General features: G+C 45.6%; 1 protein-coding gene across 1 annotated transcript in view; it reads right to left on the reverse strand.

Annotated features, from left to right (window-relative positions):
• Tgm3 (transglutaminase 3) overlaps positions 1 to 23,000 on the reverse strand; it is a 94,855-nt gene that overhangs the window by 23,654 nt on the left and 48,201 nt on the right. The window contains exons 5-8 of the mRNA XM_019205540.2: positions 5,213 to 5,415; positions 4,673 to 4,918; positions 3,978 to 4,096; positions 2,534 to 2,662 (exon numbers count right to left, since the gene is read on the reverse strand). Of these exons, the coding sequence (XP_019061085.2) occupies positions 2,534 to 2,662; positions 3,978 to 4,096; positions 4,673 to 4,918; positions 5,213 to 5,415 (697 nt within the window). The remainder of the gene's footprint in view (positions 1 to 2,533; positions 2,663 to 3,977; positions 4,097 to 4,672; positions 4,919 to 5,212; positions 5,416 to 23,000) is intronic.

Consider the following 23,000-nt stretch of genomic DNA (forward strand, 5'->3'; position numbering starts at 1 on the left):
TTTTTTTTTTTTTTTTTTGTACCACGGATCCAACTCAGGTCCTAGAGCTTGCAAGGCAGGTGGCAGAACCACTGAGCTAAGTCCCGGGCCCACGAGTTCTTAAAGGAAAGAACTCAGGAGCTATATCACACATGTCTGTCTGCTTAGGGGTTTGTGACCTGAAAATCCTTTTTGTGTATGGATGTTTCAAAAAGGCCATTTTAGAACTTTAGCACATAACTTTTTGGAAAGAATAAAAATGGAACATTGTAATTAATTAATTAATTTACTCATTCATTCATCCTTTGTTCATGACTTCATTTAACTTAGGATATAGTTCAGGTATAAAGAACCATGGTGCAGTGTGAAAACAGTGCTAGTTTAGGACTCAAGAGACCTGAGTTCTACTACCTTTAAGAGACACATAAAAATATTTATAAGTGAAATGATGTCAAAGGATGCAAAGTCTGGGATTTAGCAAATGATCTGTGGTGGAGAAGGTAAGAAATGAAATTAGACTAGCCTTGAGGAGGCCAATGCTGAGGTTGGTGATGAGGACACAGGAATTTACTATATTTTTCTTTTTCCTTTTAGGGAGACATTTTTTTTTTCATAATAAAAAATTAAAAGACAATGGGAGACTGGGTAAAGAAAATGTGTTTTTCTTAATAAAATGGAATACTATTCAGCCATAAAGAACAAGAAAGTAGAGACATTTATAGCTAAGTGGATGCACATTGAGATGATGCTCTTAAGTGAAATAGGACACACATGTATAAACACAGAATAGTTTCTCACACTAGAGAAACTGAAAAGTGTAAATAAGGACTAAAAGGTATACTAGATAATGTGAAATAGGAAGAAAAGGTGCAAAGGGGAAGGGGAAGTGAGAGGCGTAGGGGAAAGGAAAGAAGGGAATGGAACTAATATGAAAAAATGAAAAAAAGTGGAAACAGTCTTTGTAGATGAAGGGGGTGGAGGGGTTGAAGGGAGGGCAGGGGAATGGGGAAATGCTCAAGGGCAGTGAAGTTTTCGGTCTATGAAGCTCTGTCATTCATCCCAATTGCACAGTGAGAAGCAGAAGCAGGGCCTTCAAGGCCTGCCCTCTCCTGTGAGTCCCATCCCTTTGGCAAGGTCTGTGAGAATGGACAGTCTGAATAGGCCGGGCCCAGCCTACTCCAGCCCCTGGGTCCAGTGAGGGGAGGTATCTAACCCTTTGAGGATGCCTGGGCTGGAATCCCAGGAGCAGGCAAGATGGTGCCTTTTTCTGGAGATTTAATCAACTGGATCATCTCTGGCTGAAAGTTGAGCATTTCAAAGCCCCATAGGCCATAATTAGCTACTGGCCCAGCCCAGGGAGGTCTGGAGGGAGCATCAGAGAGGTGTTCCGAGGAAACTGGCTCCAAGATAAAGTGGTTTGTCCCCAGGCTGAGAGTGAGTCAGCAGTCCAGGAGCAGCTGCTCCACCCACTCTCTCCTGGGTGGAGGAGGCTCAGCTTCCCGTGCTCTGAGCGCCAGCTTTGCTTAACCTCTGCCTCAGTTTAATGTAGCCTTTTCCTCAAAATTTAGTTTCCAAAGCCTAGCCTGAAAACTCTTCCTCTTTGTCCCTTTTCCTGTCTGCCCTGGTCCTCATGGATCTCAGGAACCCCAAAATTTCTGGGCCCACCTTGTACCCCTCCTGAACACCTCTGTTCCAGATCCAAATTTCTCAAAAAGCCCTCTGATGAACCTCTGATATTTATCATGCAGATGAATGTTCTGGAATTTTATCCAAGTAACTAGCTTGTTAGCTTGGAAATTATCCATTTCAAAGTAAAGAGGCCAAGACATGCCTAAACTATGACCCAAAAGAAAATGAAATAAAAAATATTTCTGGGTACTTTTTTAGAGTTCAAGGAAGTTAAAAGGAAGGGACTCACTTTAACTTTCAGCTTTCAACTTGTAACTTTTGAGCAAGTTGGTCTGGTCACTTTTTGGTGGGGGCACTGTCTACACACTGAGTGCAGAGCCAGAGGAGGTGAGCTAGTCACAAGTCAAGTTTGCTTTCTGAGGTTCTTTCCACATCTGCATGAGGAACAGGACAGCCTGCTGCCTTCCTATCCTGACGATTCTGTGCTCTGTGGTGCAGAGGAGCTGTACTACAGCACAGGAGGTTAGCGCTTCAAGCTCACTAGGGGATGTGCCTTCCTCCCCAGGAGGCCCCAAGATAACAGAGTCCTCACTTTGCATCCTTCTTCCCTCATATCCCATCCCTGGTTGTCACCCATAAGGCAAGCTCCCTTCTCATCTGAGAAGAGCTTCACTGTACAGCAGAGAGGGCTTTGGAATCCACCAGACCTGGGTTTAGTTTCTGCCTCTACCTGCCACCCACTCACTGTGTCTTGGGAAAGCACTTGAACTTAGAGGATCCTCCTGTTCTGCATTGGCAAAATGGAATGGTTATAGCCACCAACTGTATTTGGTGAGGTTCCCTTAAGGTGACATTGTAGATTTCATGTAGTTAACCTGTTCATCGCATGGTAACAACATGTCATTATCCTTTTCCTATCACTCACCATGGCACTCAGCACCCGGCCAACATATTTGGGGTCGTTTCTGCGGGCCACATCAGTAGCAGGGTCACGTCGGAAATTCAGACTCTTATCTAATATGGAGAGGCTGATATTCAGAATGTCTTCTTCATACTGTTCAAAATGGGACCATATGTTATGATGAAAGAAATGATAGTTAGTGTCAGCTAATTAAGGGAATAGGAGCCACAATGGTGAGAACCATAAACTTGTCAGGCTCTTTCATCCTATGAACTCCAGAACTGAGAGCTCCTGGAGAAGAGCCACTATACCCAGCTTTTACCCTGAGAACTCATCCTGAGTCCTCACTGTCCATGAGATCCTGTACTCATTCTCCCAAAATGAGCAAGAGAGAGGAGGGCTAGGTCTACTCCCTTGCTGCCACAGACGTAGATTTGGGAGCAAGTTGCACAGCCTGCCTGGCTTTGATTTCTCTATCTGCATAATGAGGGGGTGGGCCAACCTCTCCTCAAAGTCACTGTCTATCTCTGATTGTGGTCTTGAGCATATTATTTAGATCCCTGGGAAAGTGGTACTAAAGGTAGAATATGTCACTGAAAAACATATCTGAAGACATTTTCACAAAATGAGGCTTATGGTAAGCAATTGTTTCTCACACTGGCTACTCCTGCCATAAAGTCATTACATTTACTTTCCCTTCAGCTTGGAGTCCTCGTCTCCAAACCAGCTCTCAGACTCCCTTGCCTCTGGTCCTTGATTAAAAACTCCCCAAACCATGCCATGCCTCTCTTCATCTGCCCTTGCCTGTCTTTTCCTTTTATTCTTTCTAATGAAGTTGGTTATAAAACCTAACAGAGAAGACATTGCAGACTGGCTTGGCTGACTGTAGAATGGGGCCTAGAAAGGATGAAGCGTGTCCTTGTTTGTGCCCTCCTGGACATCTCAGGCGCCCCATGCTTCATTCTAGTACCTTTATTTATCATCTGGGAATAAAAAGGAAAAGGTGCAAAGACATCCCTGAAGGTTTCTAAGCTGAGCAAATATGGGAAATCTCTGGACTCAGATGTAGATCAAAGTAATATATAGGTCAAAGAGGCTATGGTTTTGAAAAGCCAAGTGCACACAGCAGAGACATTTGATCACATTTTTTACAGTGAATAAGAGAAGCTATGTCATTGTCCCGAGGATACTTATTTATGTATCAGGGCACCAACAGTATTTTACTGCATTGATTGAGTTATGTGTCTGTCTTGCCCACTGGATTGTGACCCTCTGAAAGCAGAAGATCTTGTTCATTTCCTATACCTTTAGTGTATAGCTTGGGGTCTGGTACACAGTAAGTGGTCAGTATATGTCTTCTGAATGAATGAATTGCAAATGGACAGAAACAGGGGTGATCTGTGGGGCAAGCTGCTGAACTTCTTGTATAAAAGAGTTGTTACCCTTAGCCTCCTTATGACTCTTTTACCTGTCCAAAGTTCCAGCCAACCATGCCAATTCGATTTGTGCTGCCCACGAAGATGATGCCAGAATCTTCCTCAACATATTCTTGTCTCTCAGCCTGGTTACTCATAAAGACATCATCCTCTGTTTGACACAAAGAGTAAATACCAGGGACTATAATCCCACAGAAAACTAACAAGATTGGTCTTCCTGCCTGCTCCTAGTGTGGGGTTGGAACAAGCCCACCTTTGGCCCATCTCCCAAACTCCACCAAGGAATGAAGATTGATTCTTTAATGCTTTCAACTCTCACAGGGAACTATGGATTGGGAAGAGAAGCTAGGCTGTTCTAGGGGACTGGAAATGAGATCTCAGGAATAAGACACTTGCTTTTTCAGGGAAGAAGCTACAATACTGAAGAATTGTACTGTAGTCATTGTCTCTTATAATTAACCATGCTCTGAAGTTTGTAAAAGCTCATAGATACCCCACAGGAAACAACTGAAACAACATTTATAAGGAGGAATTTGAGGTTCAGAGAGATGACTGTTCAGAAGCACACAGCTAGTTAGTGGTAGATATGATCTGTGGCTTCACTGATATTTCCATGATCCAAAAATATGTTCCTATAGATCCTAAGCCCATGAACAGCATTTCCCCATCTTCTTTCCATACTCACTGCTTAGATCAGGGCTGGTAGTGTGGGTGGTTAGAGACTTACCTTGTAGCCAGGGATTAAAGAGCAGTGTGAATGTCCCAAGTTTCACAGAGGAGACCCTGCCCTTGGAGGAGATCTGAAGGCTCAGTGTGTACCATCCAATGGGGGCGCTGGCAGGACTGTAAATGGCAATGGTCAGAGCATTGCCATTATTTTCCACGACCTCTGCAGCCCAGCTGCCACCTGTCCTTCTCCCCCTGGAGACAGGAAATGTGGCCTTCGTCCTGGCTGACTCTGAGGGGTTAGGACCTGCAGGAAGCCAAGGAATTCTGGTCAGACCATAGGGTCAGAACATGCTCCCATACAACTGCAGAAGCTCTCTGGGGCACCTCATCCAGTGAAGAACCTCATTACAAAGCCAGAAGTAACTAGAGAGGCCTCAGGCTCAGAGAGGGGCAGCTACTTGCCCAAGGTCACACTGAATCCATGGCAGAGCTGGGATTGAGCCCAGAGCCTGATGACCTAGTTGCCATCCTTCTGAGGTGCAAAATACCAAGGGCTACTCAGGTGGATGTGTGTGTGATAGGGGAGGTGAGCAGGTACCTGTTTCAGCTGTGAGATTCAGACCTTCTTCAGAGTCAAGTGCACGGTTAAAGAGCATTAATGCTTTAAATATTTGACCTCTGCGCAAGATGACCTCCCGGGTGGAGAACTGTCCTGTGTGATGTGCACGCCGGTTGTTGGCCACCTGCCAGTCGACATTGTGGAGCTCTAAAGCTGCGAGACAGAAAGCAGAGCCTGAAGTCCTGGGAGATAGGGGTTGAGGGGAATAAGTACAAGATACCCAAAAGGCAGGTATTGGTGAGTTATGTCAGCAGAGCCCAACTTTTGGAAGGAATCACAATAAAACCCAAAGACTTTTGATCCTAGGTAGCAAGAATAACAATTTATTCCCATTCAACCTTTCCAGATGCAGATTCCCTAAGTCACATGACTTGAGATAACAGAAATGCCCGGAGCCTCTCTCCTACCCCTCTCCCTCATCCTCTCTTCTCTGGGAATCTCCCTAAGTAGCCTAGGCTGTCCTTGAATTCGGGATCCTCCTACCTCAGCCTTCTGAGTCACTGGGATTGTAGCCTTGCACCACCACATCTGGCTCAGTGGAGCTCTCCACACACTGTTCTCTCTGTAGGGACTTCCAATTCCACAGAGTAACCGTGGCCTTAGAGAATGGCACTCAGGGAAGCTTCTCCCAGCCAGCCAGGACTATGTCACTAGAGCACCTTGTCCTGTCTGCTGTTAGCATTTCTCTTTGCTTTGTGGACAGAGGCCAGGACAGAACTGAGGAGGAGGACATGTCATATTCATCACTGGGCTTGCTGTTTGGTCCATCCTAGAAGACCATGAGGACAAATGTCTTGAAACTCACCCTCTTCTTCGCATGTGATTGTGGAAGTGACTGAGCTAAACTCCCCAGGGTTTATGAGCTACCATGATGCATGAGGAGTTTGGCTTACATAACTGTTGAGAAATCTATTCTTTCGAGCTATGTTTGAGATGTTATGTCACCTATTCTTCTGCAAACCAAACAAGTCTCTGTCTTCATTGCGAGGTCACAAGTACAGTGGATGTGATGCACATGCAGGGTTGGACACCATCTATTTTATATGTTCATCTCTCCATCATACTGTGCCTTCCCGAGTTTTGTTCTGATGCCCAGCTCATTGATTGACTGTATTCGGATGACCAGATACATAAATGAAGGAATACATAGACAAAGACAGAAAAAAACCTGACTACAGTCAAGTATAAATGATAATGCATGACAGATTAGGCGAATCCACCCCACCCAAATGAGGCACCCAGGGAGGAGAAAATCACTCCCTCCCAGCCAGGACTATGTAGGGGTCCAAAAAGGCTTCTCTGAAATGCTGAGCCTTAAAAAGAAGACGTGCAAATGGCCAAAAGTTACATGAAAAAAACCTCAAAAAACAAAAGGCAATAAAAAGTGGTCAGGATGCAGGGAACAGGGAGCACACTGTTGGTGGAAATGTAAATCAGTGCATCCACTGTAGAAAACAAGAGGAAGTTCCTCAAAAAATTAAAATTGGGAAGCTGAGTTTGAAGGATTGCAAATTAGAAGTCAACCTTGGCAATTTAGTGAGACTCTGTTTCAAAAATAAAAAAAATAAGAAAGGGCTAGGGATATACTCAGTGTAAAGACCCTGTGTTGAATACCCCACTACTGCAAAAAAGAAAAGGAAAAAGAAAAAAAATTAAAATTAGAACTGCCACATAATCCAGCAAACCACTACTGGGTATAATAAAAGTCCAACAGAAATAAAATTGGTATGTCAAAGGGACATTTGCATTCCTGTGTTTATTGAAACACTATTTGCAATAGCCAAGATATGGAAACAATTAAAGCATACATCAGCTAATGAATAATGAAGACAATTGTTATTGTATCTACATACAATGGAGTAGTACTCTGCCATAAAATGAATGAAATCCTGTCTCTTATGACAACATAGAGGGAACTGGAGATCATTATGTTAAGTGAAATAAACCAGGCACAGAAAGACAAATACTGTATGACCTCACTCAAGTGGACTATGAAAAGTTGCTTTCATTGAGGTTGAGAGTAGATTTGTGGTTATCAGAGACTGGTGGTGGGGAGGAGGGACGTATAAGAAGGGTTGATCAGTGGGTTTTAAATTATAGTTAGTTGAGCGGAACAAATTATTTGAAGCTGGGTATAGTGGCACAAACCTATATTACCACCCCTCTGGGAGGATAAGGTAGGAAGACCAAAAGTTTAAAACCAGTCTGGGCAACTTTAGACCCTGCCTCAAAACAAAAATTTAAAAAGGTCTGGAATGGATTTCTGTGTGAAAGGCCCTGGGTTTATTTCCCCAGTAACAATCCCCTGCACCCTTAAAACTCAAAAGAAGTTCTTTGAATGTTTTCACTATGAAGAGTTGATAAATGTTTGAGGAGATAGATATGATTAACTTGATTTAACTATTATACAATATTTGCATGTATCAGAATATCATATGGTATCTCATAAATATGTACAATTTTTATGTTTTTATTTATCAACTGAACAATAAATTTAAACTTTAAAAGATGGAAGAGCACCCTGGGCCATGAAGGAAGAACATTTTGTCAGGTGCCAGGAGAGAGGCCACATTCCGTCAGAGAGGAGAGGCCTGGAAGGACCAGAAGAGTGAGGTGTGTTACTTGGCTAGAACAGAGGCCTGGGAGGAAGGAGAGCAGAAGGAGGGACAGGACTGAGTAGAGGGCCAGGGTGGACTAGGAGGGGCTCTCCTTGAAGCAGCTATGGAGACCAGGCAGAAACTCTCCCTGTCTCTTTGGGGTGGTGGGTCACATACTGCTGCTGGAAAGGCAGCTCAAGATGTGACTGGACACCAGCAGACACATCCATTCATGCACCCTCCCATTCATATGTTCATTTATTCAAAAATATTTATTGAAAGAAAAAAATCAGTACATTTTTGTACAACTTCAGGAAAGTGAAAACATTCATCAATTAACAAAAAAGTCTATTGACTGCCAAGGAAAGGGAGGACAAGAAGAACAGAGGGAGGGAGAAAAGATGAGCATTCCTGTACATAGTTGTCCAGAAGGACGAGCTCACATCTGAAACTGGCTCATGCTGAGATCCATTTGACTGGTACAGACAGGCTACTGGGTGCTGTGTCTCTCTAGGACAATGATCCCTCCTTTTTAAACCGTGCATCCCAGAAGTTAGGATTTGGTAGAGATTTACTCTTGGTCTTGTTTTAGAACAAAGAATGGCTCTGTGGAACATAATTTTCATCCTCTTTCCAAACCTAAAGGGATACATATCCTTCTCCAGGGAAGGCTGGATCATCTAGAACACGAAGCCTCTGAGAGCAGAAAGTGTGCCTCCAGATGGTCCTCGGCCCAGCACAGGGGTGAGGAAAGGGAGTAGGAGGAACTCTGTCTGCAGCTGGCACCTGCTTTCCCTCCAAAGGGCCCTTGCCCTTCTTTGTGCTACCAAAGGTTGTACACTCTTTGCCGTGGCTATGATGCATAGCAGAGGACTCCTCCATTCATCCCAAAGATTAATTAATGACTTGTCCTTTGGGATAATGGCCAGGAAAAGCCTGAGCTCCAGTGTGCCTAGGCTGCAGAGCACTGTCCCTTCCACAATGGACAACCAGCAGAAGGGAGACAGGTGTACTTTGCATGACCTGCTAGGTTAGACCTGAAGTGATTGTGGTGGCGATGATCACATCATTGGCTGATGTTTACTGGGCATCTGTGTGCCAGTCACCATCCCATTAACCCTGTGAGCTGGGCATGTGCAGTCCTCTGTTTTACAGCAGAGGAAGCCAAGGTGTGGAGAAGCCTCAGTCCCGGTCACCTGCTCCTTAAAGGATGACTGCAGCCATGTAGCCTGAGTCTGGCCCAAGAGCCCACGCTCTCTGTCTCTGTAGTCCAGACACCAGGCATGAGAGTCAGTGGCATGGAGCCCCTTTCTGCATGAAGGTGTTTGGGATATTCATGGCTTCTCTGAGTTGGAGGGGAGGACAGGGAGGACTGTCATTTGTCATCGGCCTGTAGTATGTCAACCACAATTGACAGTATGAAAAATAGTCTATATACATCATTGATGAAATCTCACAACTGGAAACTGAGGCTCAGACAAAGGACTTTAATCTGTAGTCCTGTACCTAGGAGCTGGCAGAGCTCCAGGTGTGACACCATAAGAAATATGTCTCTGGTTTCTGCCTGAAAAGACCTAGAACATAGCTTCTGAAACTCTTGGAATATTAGAAATGATGAGTATCTTTTCATGATGAGATGAGTGACGGCTGCCAGGGCAACCATGGGATTAGAGGGTTGGAACTGTCACCCCCAAGCCCCTCAACTGCAGGGAAGGGAGATGACCTTCATCACCAATGATCAGTGATTCAATCCATCATGCTCATCTGATGAACCCTCCATACAGACCCCAAAGGAGGCCGGGGATTTAGCTCAGTGGTTCTGCCGCCTGCCTCACAAGTACAATGTCCCAAATTCGATCCCCAGTACCAAAAAAAAAGATCCCAAAGTTTGGGTTTCCATGTGGTGAAACAGAGGTGTGGGCGGGTACACCTCATCCCATCATCTTTTCTGCCTGGCTTTTCCTGGGTTGTAGCCTTTTATAACAAAGTGATGCTACCAAACTGCTTTCCCAAGTTGTGAGGAGCTCCGGCAAATCCTCAAACCTGAGGAATTTGATAGCCAATCAGTCAGAAGTACAAGTAATGATCTTGCTTTTTTTTTTTGGTATTGGGGATTGAGTCCAGGGCCTTCCAACTGAGTTAAACCCTCAGCCCTTATGTTAAAAAATGATTTTTTTCTTTTTGAGGCAGTGTCTCATTAATTCTATAAGTTGGCCAGGATGGGCTTGTGCTTGCAGTCCTCCTGCCTGAGCCTCCCAGAGTGCTAAGATTACAGGCAGGTACCACCATCTTTGGCTATAATGTGAACTTTTTTTTTTTTGTTCTGAGGATCAAACTCGGGCCCTTGTGCTTGTGAGGCTGCTGGTGGCACAACTGAGCTACATTCTCCTCCCATAACCTGCACTTTTGATTGGCATGTGGAGTGAGGGGTGTCTTGTGGGGCTGAGCCTTTAATTTATGAGGTCTGTGCTAACTCCAGACAGTGTCAGAATTGAGCTCAGTTGATGTCCACTGCTAATTGGAGAATTGCTTGGTACTGTATGGGGGAAAAAGAAACCTCTACACTTTTGGTGGCTAGAAGAGTTGAGAGTAGACCAGAAGTTCTTATTGGCCCTAACATGTCACTGTGTCCCTGGTTTTCCTATTCTGGGGGTGAGGAACCTTATGACTCATCATCTACCCCAGGTATTTGTCTCCCAACTAACAGGAGAGAATGGGCACCTGAAGGATAAGAAATGTGTTCCCAGGTTCCCAGTCCTCAGAGGAGATGTAAAAGGGGTGCCAGCTTCCTTGGCATCCCCAAGGTTGGAGAGGAACAGGTGGGCACATGTGCATAATGGCTCCTGGGCAGTTTCTGAAACCTTTTTCCTCTCACTGGCTACCTCCTTCAATCCTTGTACCACTCCTGAGCTTAAGAATTGGCTCTGCCAGTCCCCAAATCAAGAATCTGGTAACCCTCTGTATGGGTTACCTAAAGTCCTTTGCCCTGTACCCCTTTGTTTACTCTGCCAGAAATGTGGGAAGGGAAAGGAGAGAAGGAACCAGCCATCTAAGGTTCTTCTCAAACTTGCAGTTTATGTCAATCCCTTAGTCTCAGGGTTGTTTTTCGCACCAGCCTGGGAGAATTCTTAACTTTCTTACATTTGTTTAATATCAGACCCAGTAACTTGTAAGTATAGTTCATCTGTTGTTAAGTCTCTAAAATTAATTTATCACTTTAAAAATAAGGACGAGGGCTGGAGATTTAGCTCAGCAGTGTTGCCACCTGCCTCGCAAGTGCAAGGTCCTGAGTTTGATCCCCAGTACTGCAAAAACAAACAAACAAACAAACAAATAAAAAGTGAGGATGAGAATGTGATTAGCAATTTATCAGTGAGTACAGATTGAAAGATGAACTACCAGAGGAGGTCAATCCAGAAGAACAACACCATACATAATCAAAGACGAAGGCAGGGGATGAAGTCAGTGTCCTATTGTTTCTATGACTGACTCATCAACTCAGACACTTAAAAATTGGCAGAAGGAAAAGAGGGGCTGAGGTGCAGCTCAGTGGCATAGTTCTTGTCTAGCATGTGCGATCTTTAGCATCACCACCACCCTCCTGACAACAAAACAAAACAAAGCAAAAACCCACAGGGAATCAATACTATTTCTTATTCCTGGCATGCCACCTGGGGACCTGGGGGGTGATTCCCTTGAGAGAGAACAGCTCTAGACTCTCATCCCGGTGCTCATCTCACAATTCCGTTTCACCTCCTTGCGACACTGCTTAAATCCAGTTTTGGCCATGGGCAATTTCTCAGATTTTGGTTTTTTTCCGAGGATATCGGTTCCATTGGCAGTTTGGCTGTGACGGAGACTGCTAAATTCTATCCTGGTACTCACTGGCCCCGTCTTTCCCGGCAACAAAATCTTCCATATCAACAGGCAGTATGTTTCCTGGGCTCCCCTGCATCTCAGAGGTCATGTCACTAAGGGCTTGTCAACGACTTGTAAGTAGAGATTCTGTGTACTAACTTCCAGGGAATCATTTTCCCCCTTCTTTAAAAACTGCAGTAAAATGCACATAACATAAAAATCACCCTTTTAAATTGTTTCTTTTCTCTTAGTGGTACTCATGGGGATTGAACCTAGCACCTTTGCACTGAGCCACATCCCAAGCCCCTTGTCCCCTTTTAAATTTTTTAATATTGAGATAGGATCCTTTAAAATTGCTAAGTTGCCCACGCTGGGCTTGAACTTTGGATTCTGTTACGTCAGCTCCCAGAATGCTGGAATGAGAGGAATCTGCCACCACACTTGGCTCCATTTGAGCATTTTACAGTACGATTCAGGGGCCCTTGGTACATTCACAATGTTATGTAACTATCACTGCTACCTGGCACCTGGTTTCCCACCCAGAACCATTCATTAGCAGTCACTGCCCATTCCCTCCTATTCCCAGAACCTGACAGCTGCTAATCTACTTTCCTCCTCTGTGGATTTGCCTGTTCTGGACATTTCATATCAATAGAGCCACATCACATGCAGCCTTTGGGCCTGACTTCTTTCACTCAGCACAGTGTTTTTAAGGCTGATTGCTGTTGTCAGATGTGCCTGTACTTCACTCTCCTATTATATGAATATAGCATATCTGCTCATCAGCTGGTGGGCATTTGGGTTGTTTCTACCCTGTGGCTTTTGTGAAGAGTACTGCTAAATATTCATAGGCAAGACTTTGTTTGAAGATCTGTTTTCAGTTCACTGGAGGAAACCTTTCTTTAAAAGCAGTTGGTTTAAAATGTACCAATAAACTGAATTTAAAAGAAAAAGCAGTTGGCAGTTGCCTTTAACCTGTCCACCCTGCAGTCTGGAGTGGGGTAAGATGTGGACAGGCTCAAGTGGCCAACTCAGAGCATGCAAGAATATGCCCTAGAGATGGGAGAGGGGGTTATGGACTGACACAGCCCCTCTCCCCAGTACTGCACGGTTCTCCTACTGGCCCAGAACTGCCTAAGGAGGAAATCAACTGTGCACCTGCTTCTTCTAGAGCATTGTTACTTGGCTGTTCACAGTCACGCACATCGAAATGGAACCACCATGTGAACCTGTGGACCTCTGCCTACCTAGTCTGTGCTCACAAGTAGCAGAAGTGAAGAGAATAGCACAGGAAAGATGCCAAACTGTGAAAGGGGGTTACTATGGGCTCCTATCAGCCCACCCTGGCTCTGTAATCGAATCACTTGCAGCACACAGGGAGAAAGTTTCACCTGCTGTGAAAGTTGTTGGCAGGTGGCCCAGTGTGGCATGATTGATACACACTTGCCCAGACCCTATTCCCCATGTCCCTTTTCTAGATAAAGATGTATTTTACCTTACAGACATCTAGAGTTAATTATAGTTGACAGAAATGCTAAACATCATCTACCTGAGTGATTTTTTATTTTGGTAGTGGAGATGGAACCCAGAACTTTTGCACTGGGCTATTCATCTAGCCCATATATATTTTTTAAAATATTGAAACAGACTCTTGCTAAATTGCCCAGGCTGTACTTGAATTTGTGATCCTTCTGGCTCAGTGTCTGAGTGAGGGCTTCACAGGCATGTGCCTCTATGCCTGGCTTGAGCTTTCTCTGATAGAGACTACATTAAGAAATATGTTTTACACAGTGCTCATATACATTGATCTGTAACTGACACAAAGTTTCATGAAAAATTCCAATTCTACTATGTAGAATATATTCTGATTTTATTCTAAATATATTCTGAATATATTCTGATTTCCTCTGTTCATTAAAAAACAAAACCAAAAGCAAAAACCATGCTGGTCACCTTCCCCTAAGCTAATTTCATAATATTCTGTTAGGAACAACTGGCAACTTGAAAGACAGTGGTAGAATTCAAAATTCCCATGTTACACATTAGAAAACTGAGGCTCCCTCAATCTGCTGAGGTGACACAGTAGTTTAGAAGCACAGCAAGGCCCAGAAGTCAGATCTCGGATGCTAGTCAAGGAAGTACCATGCGTCATCCAGTGCCACACCCCTGCCCCCTGCCCCTGGGCATAGGCACATCTCCACCTCCTGGCCAGCCTGCCTCTGGCTCTGGGGATGCCCCTGTGTCCCTGCTCTGTCCCAACTTCTCTCTCCTCCTCTCTTTCTAGCCTGTGCCATTTCCTTCTAGCTTTCACTCACGTCCCAAGCAGAGGTGGCACAATTTCTTGGCCTCCATCCAGTGGGAAGCCTGGGGCTGTTGGCCAACAGAACTGGGAAGGCTCCCTGAGACAAAGCAAAATAAGCCCTGGATGGGTGGTGTTCTTTGTCCCTAGGGACAAGGGGGGAATTAGGCCTGAACCTTCTTATATGGTTATGTTAGGGGCCCAGCTGTATCCATCTCAGTCCTGGGGCCTCCAGAGTTGGTTGGAACAAAGGCCATGGGATGAAAAATAGAACGGCAAAAACAACATGAGGATAGGAGGATTTGGAGTTTTTATGAGCTGCCTGCCATCGAGGCCCTCTTCTGGGCCAGACACTACACTATAGGAATTTTACCTGCAATATGTCCTTTAATAGCCACAAACACCCTATGCTGCTGTTATACCCATTTTACAGATGAAGGATTTAGAAGTTTAGTCAGGTGAAGCCATTTGCCCAACATCAGAATCCAAGTCCAGACTAAAAATTGACCTTGCCTGACCAAGGATGACTGAGCTACTGCCCTGTAGCTACCCAGTGTGGTCGTGGTAACAGTGACTCAGGTACAGTTCCTGGAAGCTGCCAGAGAGAAAGGGCCATCTCCTGGGCCATATATCATGTGGTCAGGGTGAGAGAAGGGGAGGGGAAGACTCCTTATCCTTTTCCCTTCCAAAGAGAGTTTAGAATCTCTTAGTGGCTTAAAACTACTCCTGCTGAAACCCAGTGGGGAGTGTTACACTAGTCTAAGACCACCCCAAACCAATTAATTGGATTTGGGTTAAGGGCACTACTGGATTTTTTTTTTAAATAAAAGCTCTTCTAATGATTCTGATGTACAGCCAGTACTGAGAATCAGTACCTTAAGCCTTGGTACCATCATACACTTCAGGAAGCTTGTTCACATTACCTGTCTCACCTGAGATGCACAGTGGCTCTAGGAGGGGGCAAGAGAGGAGTCACAGTCCTCTCATGCTGTCCTCTCACATAGGGGAAAATAGGACTAAGAGAAGGGACTGTGAACTCCTTTAAAAACATCTCTCTCTCCCTAACCAAAGACGGGTAGAATGCTTTGCCTAGCAAGCACAAAAAAAATTAACTTCAGCACCAAAAATACTAACCCTCTCCCCTGCAAATAAGAAAGAAAAAGGCAACAAAACAAAACAAAAAAACAAACAACCCAGCCAACCAAACCAGCAAAAACAAAACAAAACAACCCCCCAAACAGCAACAAAAACCTAGGCTATGTTCCTGCCCCAAGTGACAGGGAAGAAATCTAATACCAGTGCACATCCTTGCCTGGCCTGTAGGCCCTGGGGAGGAAGAGGAGCAGGAGGATCGCCTATGTGCACAGCAGAGCCCTGAAGGCCAGAGGTAGCACAGGAAGTCAGAAGTACAGGGGGACAAGAAAAGCAAAGGACCTAGGGTTGCATGGAGGGGCTGGTGAGAGCGAAAGTGCTCCTAGGTGTAGGGAGGCTCCTAATGGAGAGGATCTCTAGGAATCATCCTCGATTAGAAAGTCAACCTCAACTCATTTGGTTTTTCTTGAGAACCCAAGGCCCAAGGCATGAAGAAAACAGGTTCCCAAACAAACAGCAGTTCCCAAGTGATGCTAAGCTGAAATAAGAATGTGAAGAGAGCCAAGAAAATTCTATGAGATGTACCGAGAGATAGAGGCAGGATCCCCGGAAGAATTCCCCACTGCTTCCATGGGAGAAAGAGCCACTTTTGTCTCAGCTCCAGAGAAAATATTTGGTGGCAGAACCAGAGGCCCAGAAGGCAATGTACCTTCTGAAGGTGGAGGAAATGCAAGCCAGAAAGGTGAATCCTTGAAGCCAAGGCCAGTGCCATGCCTGGCAAAGTATTTAGTAAGAGCTGATACACAGCATCAGTGGAACAGAGGTCTGGGTCTTCACAGGCAGAGTTCTGAGGTTCAGGTTTGTGCCTGAGGACTATAACAGGCTTTGGGGTGGGCACTGCTCTGTCTCCAGTGCAGCCCAGCATCTATGTGCCCAGCTTCACTCCTGTCCACTCTAGGGATCCATAACACTGCAGCTCACTGCAAGGACTTCCTTTCACACTGTCATCCCATCCACAGCCCAGGCAACCCTCTCTGCCAATGGGCAGACTAGTTGGAGCCCTCTGGTTTTAACAAGGGCTTTAAATTAGAGCTGGACAGGGGTCCTCCCAAAGCAGTACATGTATCATCCAGATTGTCCCCTGGATCACATCTACCAACATACCCACACTTATTTTGCTATTCCCTCTGTCCAGAATACTTCTAATCCCACAAACTGCTCCAGACTAAACCCAGCTCACCATCCATGAACAAGTATCAGAGACTTCCCAGGGCCTTCCATGTCCCAAGTTCCAGCCAGCATTAATTCTTTGAATTTGTCATGTAGCTTAATTACAGTCCATCTTGCATGTTACTAATGAACTGGTGTCACCAAGACTGAAAGCTCACTAAGGGCAGAAACTGCACCTTGTCTGTCTTCATGTTTCCCCTGCTGCCTGGCACAGCCCTGTTCCTTAAGAGTCCCATAGAGCCTCTCCTAGCTGGGTTGGCCAGGAGCTGAGCCAGGAAGTGACACCAAATTTAAGGGACTGGATGTATTCACCTGCCTCTCCACACACTTTCTTGTGATTGTAGGACATCTCTGCTCAGTTTAGGCTCTAAGAGCTCAGTGCCCACGAATGCCAGGGCCTCTTCAATGTCACCGTTCATGTGGTCCCACCGTAAGTCCTGCACAAATTTCTAGGGCCTGGGCACATCCTGGGGCCTATCCTCTCCGTGTTCTGAGTGACCTTGTGTGGATGCAGAACCAGTCCTGGAAAGGGCCTCCAAGTCCATCTATTTAAGCCCTTCGTCTTATAAACTAGGGGCACAGCAGTAGCAGGAAACAATACAGCAGTTAGTAACAGAGCTCAAATAAGAAAACATGTTAAGAATTGCTTTCCTATGTTCCAGGTGTCACATGGACTCTTGGGTGAGTTCAGCTCTGGCAGCAAAATACAGTGGAAAAATTTCACAGTGGCTGGGACCTGGCCGAGCTCTGCTGCCAACTTTCTGTGTGATCTTGGCAAGGCTCTACCTGTTTTGGGGCCTCAGCTTCCTTCTGAGGGGAGAGAAGAGGGCTAAATGACAGCTACCTCATCTCCTTTTGATAGTCTGTAGTGCCCAGAGTGCTTCTTCTGAGCATCCCAGGCAGGGTGTTTATTTATAGGAGGAAAGGGTAATTTTTTTTTTTTTTTTTTTTTTTTTTTTTTTTTATCATCTCACACCCATGAACTCACGTAGCTGGGGGGGAAGTATTTTTTTTTTTTTTTTTTTTTTTTTTTTTGTACAGGGGATTGAACTTGCTCTTAAGAGGCAGGTGGTGGCACCACTGAGCTACCGCCCCCCCATCCAAGGGACATTTTTGTAACTGTCTGGTTCTGGTAGGTACCAGTGGTTACTTAGGTAGCCAGAATTCATCTTTTGTACCTGGCTCAGAAGTATCTTTGGCAAAACTTCCTGTGGTCCAAAATTGCCAGTCATGGTAGTTTACAGGTTTGACTAATGCCTTATTTGGGTTTGGCATCGCTGCTGTCAACGTTCTGGTCTGAAGACCCATGACAGGCAATAATTAGCAGGCTACTTAGTAGGGGCACTAATTAACAAAGGGCCCAAATCCTCGACAGTAACTGACAGTGCCCACAGAGCCAAAGAACCTGCCCTTCTTGTTCTTTCTCACTCCCTTGCCTGGAAGGGACAGTGAGGATCTCGTGGCGTCCCTGCTACTTCTGCTACTGGGATTCAGCACATCACAGAGCCTGCTGGTGCTTCTGGATGTGCAGTTTACTTAGGAACATTTCAGCGACACCAAGGGTTTCTTACAACTCTGCTTACATGCTCTTATTGTCTTACCCCTTATAGCTCTGAGATGTGCTTTTCTTTGCTCCACTACTAACAGCTGGTAAAACTATACTGAGAAACACTGGGAGTGGGTGCCTTCTGGTTTGACTTTAAAGGGGGCAACCAATGTGTAAAAGAAGCATCAATAAGGCAAAGGACTAAGAGGACTAAGAGGACGTTACCTCCAACTGTGTGACACCCTGCCCATCACTCAGAATTACATTCCAATCTATGCCACCTTTGCAATGTGCTAGACAGAACCAGCAGCCATTCTGAAGAGCCACTTTGGAATAGAACCCTGAAATACTAAGTTCTAGCCTTCAGAGTCCCCAAGGCAGGTAGCTGCTTCTGCCAGCCACCTTGGTCTTACAGAGTGGCCCAGGAGAAACAATGGCTTCCAGCAAGGGTCTATTGGAGGGTGCAACACACTCACCACTCATGATCCGCCTTCCTCTGCCTCTCCTGGGGCTCCTCTGGGAATGACAGAGATGGTGTTCAGAGACTGCCTTACCATTTATAGAAGCCTCTCCTACACACCTCAATTAGAATTCTAATGAGATGGGTGAGGCACCAGGTCATTCCTGTAGTGCCTGTAAACGTTTCACTTACGACATGCTTGTCACCCAATGGAAGGTCATTGTGCTTGTGCAAGGCTAACTTAGGATAAATGTCGGGGGAGGTGGGATAAGAAGGTGAGCTAGAATGCTTTTATGATTTTAAAAAAAAGTGAACAAGTTCCTGAATGGTAGGGCTTAGGAAATGATGATGTGCTTTTCTCGAAAGTGTCTTGCCCAGAGAGGACACTGGCAAGTCCCTTCTGGGTAAAGGAAGTGCCTCTGTAGGACCCAGAGCAGAAAAAGTGAAGTCCTTTCTCACTGTACACATATGTTAGTATTTCCTACTTGCATGAGGGGTGTGAGACACATAATACGCACAAGGTCCTGGGTTCAATCCCCAAATCCCTAGAGCCACACAAAAAAAGGAGTCGAGAGTGTTTAAGATACGCATTACTCTGTTCTGGGATTTTTTTGTTCAGCCCTCGATGAAGGATGCCATGTAAAAAGTACAGGTGGCTTGTGTTATTCACATCCTACTGGAGGGACCTATGGCAGAAACACACACTTGAATAAATGACTTGATCCATCTGTTAAGGATGGGGATTGTAACGACATCCCTTCTCTGCTCACTGTGAGCAAATGCTGGTTACCACCTCTCCTGTGCTACCCTTTCTCATGTTCCCTTTAACCCTCTGACACGGGTGCCTTTGTACAGAGGAGGTCTAACGGGTTAACCTGAGGTTATGCAGCCGTGATATCCTTACCATGGCTAAGTCACTCCGTAGCCTATTTGCTTGGGCTCTGAGGTCACTGTCTAGAGCCGGGGGAACTCAATTTCTCACAAGCCTTGGTGGCCTTAGGGAGGTGACTTGGCACCTGCCACAGGCAGACAACACAGAGGAGAGAATCAGTGCATAGAAAGAGCCTTGAACCCTGATGAGAAGTTCAAGGGTTGCTTTAGCTCCTGCCCTGGCACTAGCTGTGACTCTGGGCAGGGCCTGCATTGTGCAGGGTTGTTGTACTCATTGTTATTGGTACTGTTGTTGGCCTGGGAGCCAAGAGGAACTGGACCCTGAACATTCCTTCGGTGATCTGAGAAAGTGACCTGCAGAGGTGACAGTAGATAACACTGCCCTTGAGAGAAACCTGAGATCGCATTGATCTGGTTCACATATTTTCTGGCTCTGCCAAGTTACTTCCCCTCTCAGAGCCTGTTTCCTTATCCAAGGTAGAGTTGTTATAAGCATTAAAGGACTCAGTGAATAAAACTTTGCAATTAGCACAACAGTGTAAGAAGTTAGTATTTACTATTATCCTTCAGGATCCCCCAGACCCAAGTGTCACATATTTTACAAGGGGGAACTACAAGTTTAGACACTGGTGTACGACCACTGACTATATGATCTTCCTTTGGAAGGACCTGTAGCTGATTGGCCTTGTCTCCAGTGTGATAAGGTAGAAAAATACACCAAGCCGGATTCAGAAGACCCAGATTCAGAGCCAGTCACGGTAGCCTGCCCACTGTATGGCCCTTAGCAAATCCTCTCACTTCTTTGAGCTTCATTGTCCTCATCATCCTGACCCACCAATCCCCAGGGCTGCTGTGGGGCTCAGAGCCATAATGAAGTTCAGTAGTAGCAAGGAGGCTCCCCCGGAGACAGATGAGCATCAAACGTCAGCGGCCAGTTTCCCTCGTCGTCCCCTCTTAGCACTTCCCTGCCAGGCTGGCCTGCGTGGACAGAATGTTAGTTTCTGGAGGATTGCACCACAGCCACGGTTGTAGCCTTCACCAGCAGGCAGACTATAATTTACTGGCTGTGTCACAATTTCAGCTAAATGATTTTCAATTCATAGGTGGAGTCACTTAGCTACTGGCAGGATGAAATTCCTGCTTGGCTACGCGCTTTGCATCTTAGACTCCAGTTAAGACAGGGCATGCAAACGCGGGCTTTTAAAAAGAGAACCTAATTGATCATTTGCCTTTTTTCTCCCTCTAATTAAGGGATTTAGGACTTCTAAAGATTTTGCAACACATGCAGGAACACAGACTCGTGAAAAGTCAGCCAGTCCAGGTGATGTCCCTGTCTTGTTACCTTTCTTCTGACAACTCTAAAGAGGAGAGCCCATCCGCCTGTGAAGGCAGCCCGTGCTGAAATACAGAGCAGCTATGGCTCCACACTGAATTCTGGGGTTGTCGTGACTTCCCTTCTGAGTTCCATGAGATGGGGATTTTCCCCTCACCCGTCCCTGCTCAGTTCCCAGTGCCCAACACCATGTTCAGGTGTTGCAGTGGGCTCCCAATAAACTCAGATTAAAATGTGTTGAAAGGACAAAAATGTTCTCTTTCATTTGAACCGAAAATGCCCTGGAGCTTCTTCTCACCTATCCTCTGGGCTTTTCCCCACCCCCAGCCACTCAAATGAGTCCACATAAAATGAGCCTGTTTCTTCCTTCATTCAGTAGTCATCATATTCTCTCCCAAGTATAGGGAACACCCTTCTCCCTCCCAGAAGTCTTTTATTCCCTAAGTTAAGCATTAGTTTCTTTAACCAGTCCAGCTGAGTTTTGATTCAGAAGCTTCTTGCCATTTTATTGCTCCTCTGAATCATGGTACTCCCTTTTGAAATTGTCAATGGTTTCCCAAGCCTAATACAGCTTGAATTTCTTAGCTTGACAGCCCAGCCCTTCCAGAATACATTCATCCTTAATTCCATTATTTTATGCTACTTTTATATGAATTCTCTTCTTCAGCAAAACATGTCTAGCCATCTTTCCACCTGTTTATGAAATGCTCCTACCTGGAACACCTTCTCTCTTCTCACCAAGTCCCAAAGCAAATCTCTTCACCTGTGCATGGTTGTGGAAAGAGTATTTGCAGTGAAGCAAGGAAATCTAGGCTTAAGTCTAAGGGATACATTCAGGAACCACCTTCGCAAGTCACCTAACCTTTTAGAGCCTAAGATTGTATGAGTGCAGTGACACCCACACCACCCACTTTGAGACTGGAGCCATGAAATGACTTCCATCAAAGCCCTTGCTGATGATAAAGTATCCTGGCTAACCCACCTCTGAATCTTTTAAAGGTGTCCTATGTCATTTGTCAGGTACGCAAAAATACACCATCAAAATCTGTTCGTGCCATGTCCAGGAACACCCTCAGAATGAGCGTTCCCTCGTACTTCAGGAGGGAAGTTTGTGTTTTCCCATGGCTGGCCACCATTCCTAAAACCTGGCTCTGTGCTAGGAGTTCCACATCACTTAACTATGAAGCTTCCCTGGGAGATAGGTACAGTATTACTATACAGTTTTACAGCTGGGAAAGCAGATGTTTTGTGATGCTAAGTACCTTGATAAGGTAACAAGCTAGCAAGTGGCCATTCTAGGCTCTGTCTCTGTGTCTTGTGCTGGGAGTGGAATCTCAGGCTTCATGTAATGAAAGGCAAAACTCTACCACTGGCTACACCCCTAACTTCCTTGTCTCTGATGAATCCTCCTGGTCAGTGAAGCCTTCAAGGGTCACACCTGTTCTTTTGTTCCAGAAACTCTCATTACTGATCCTGGTGATGATGTTAATAATCCAGGGCTGAACAGGAAGTCAAGGCCCTTCAGGGACTAATACCAAACCCTGACTTTAATTAATAAATGGAAATGAAATTTCAATTGAAATGAAAACTTGGAGGAAGAGTAGCTACCTGAAAGCACTGCCCCCCCCCGCAATACTCGGGATTGAACCTAGGACCTTTCTGGCAAGCTATATCCCCAGTCCCTTAATGTTTTGAGACAAGATCTTGTTGCCCATGCTGAGCTTATTGCCTATGCAGTGTTTGAATTTGTGACCCTCCTTTGTCAACCTCCCTCAGTGCTGGTATTACAGGGGTGTGCCACTATCCTGGCTGAAAAGTCCCTGCTAACTCACATCGGCACTCATTTCATTGGCTGCCTGCTTTCAGAACAGTGGTGCAGTGAAGTCTAGGAGGTGCCCAGCCCTCACTGGATGACAGACAAGAAGCAGTAGTTTAAGAAGATAAACTGGCCAGGAGTGGTGGTGCAGGCCTGTGATTCAGCACTTGGGAAGCTGAGGCAGGAGGATTGCCATGAGTTTGAGGCCAGCATAGGCTACATAGTGAGTTCGTAGTGGGCTGCATAACAACTGCAAAGAACTGCATACCACTCATAGAGTACTGGGTACTGATTACGGAGATGAAGAAGGGCTGATTACTCTAGAGGAGGTGTTCACCTGAACCCCGAAGAAACAGATCACAAGGAGGCATTCGCAGCGGCAGGAGAAGTGCAGGAGTCTGCAGCCCATCCCCACCCCAGAAAGACCGCAGATGCTTTTCTCTGGAGTACACAGAACCTGAGCAGGGAGTGGGATGGCCCCTATGGGACACTTAATCCTTGGAGCCTGGGGAAAGCAAATTGAGCAGTGTATCTCGAGCTCACTGTGTGTCAGGCTCTTTGTGGAAGGATTGGTTTACTCGACCAAGTTGTCCTTTGACCTTTGGGAGGCAGCAGCAAAAGTGGAGGAGGAGGAGGGGGAGGGGG

The sequence above is a fragment of the Fukomys damarensis genome, unplaced genomic scaffold, assembly GCF_012274545.1.
Source record: "Fukomys damarensis isolate Sample0158 unplaced genomic scaffold, DMR_v1.0_HiC HiC_scaffold_7, whole genome shotgun sequence".
NCBI lineage: Eukaryota > Metazoa > Chordata > Mammalia > Rodentia > Bathyergidae > Fukomys > Fukomys damarensis.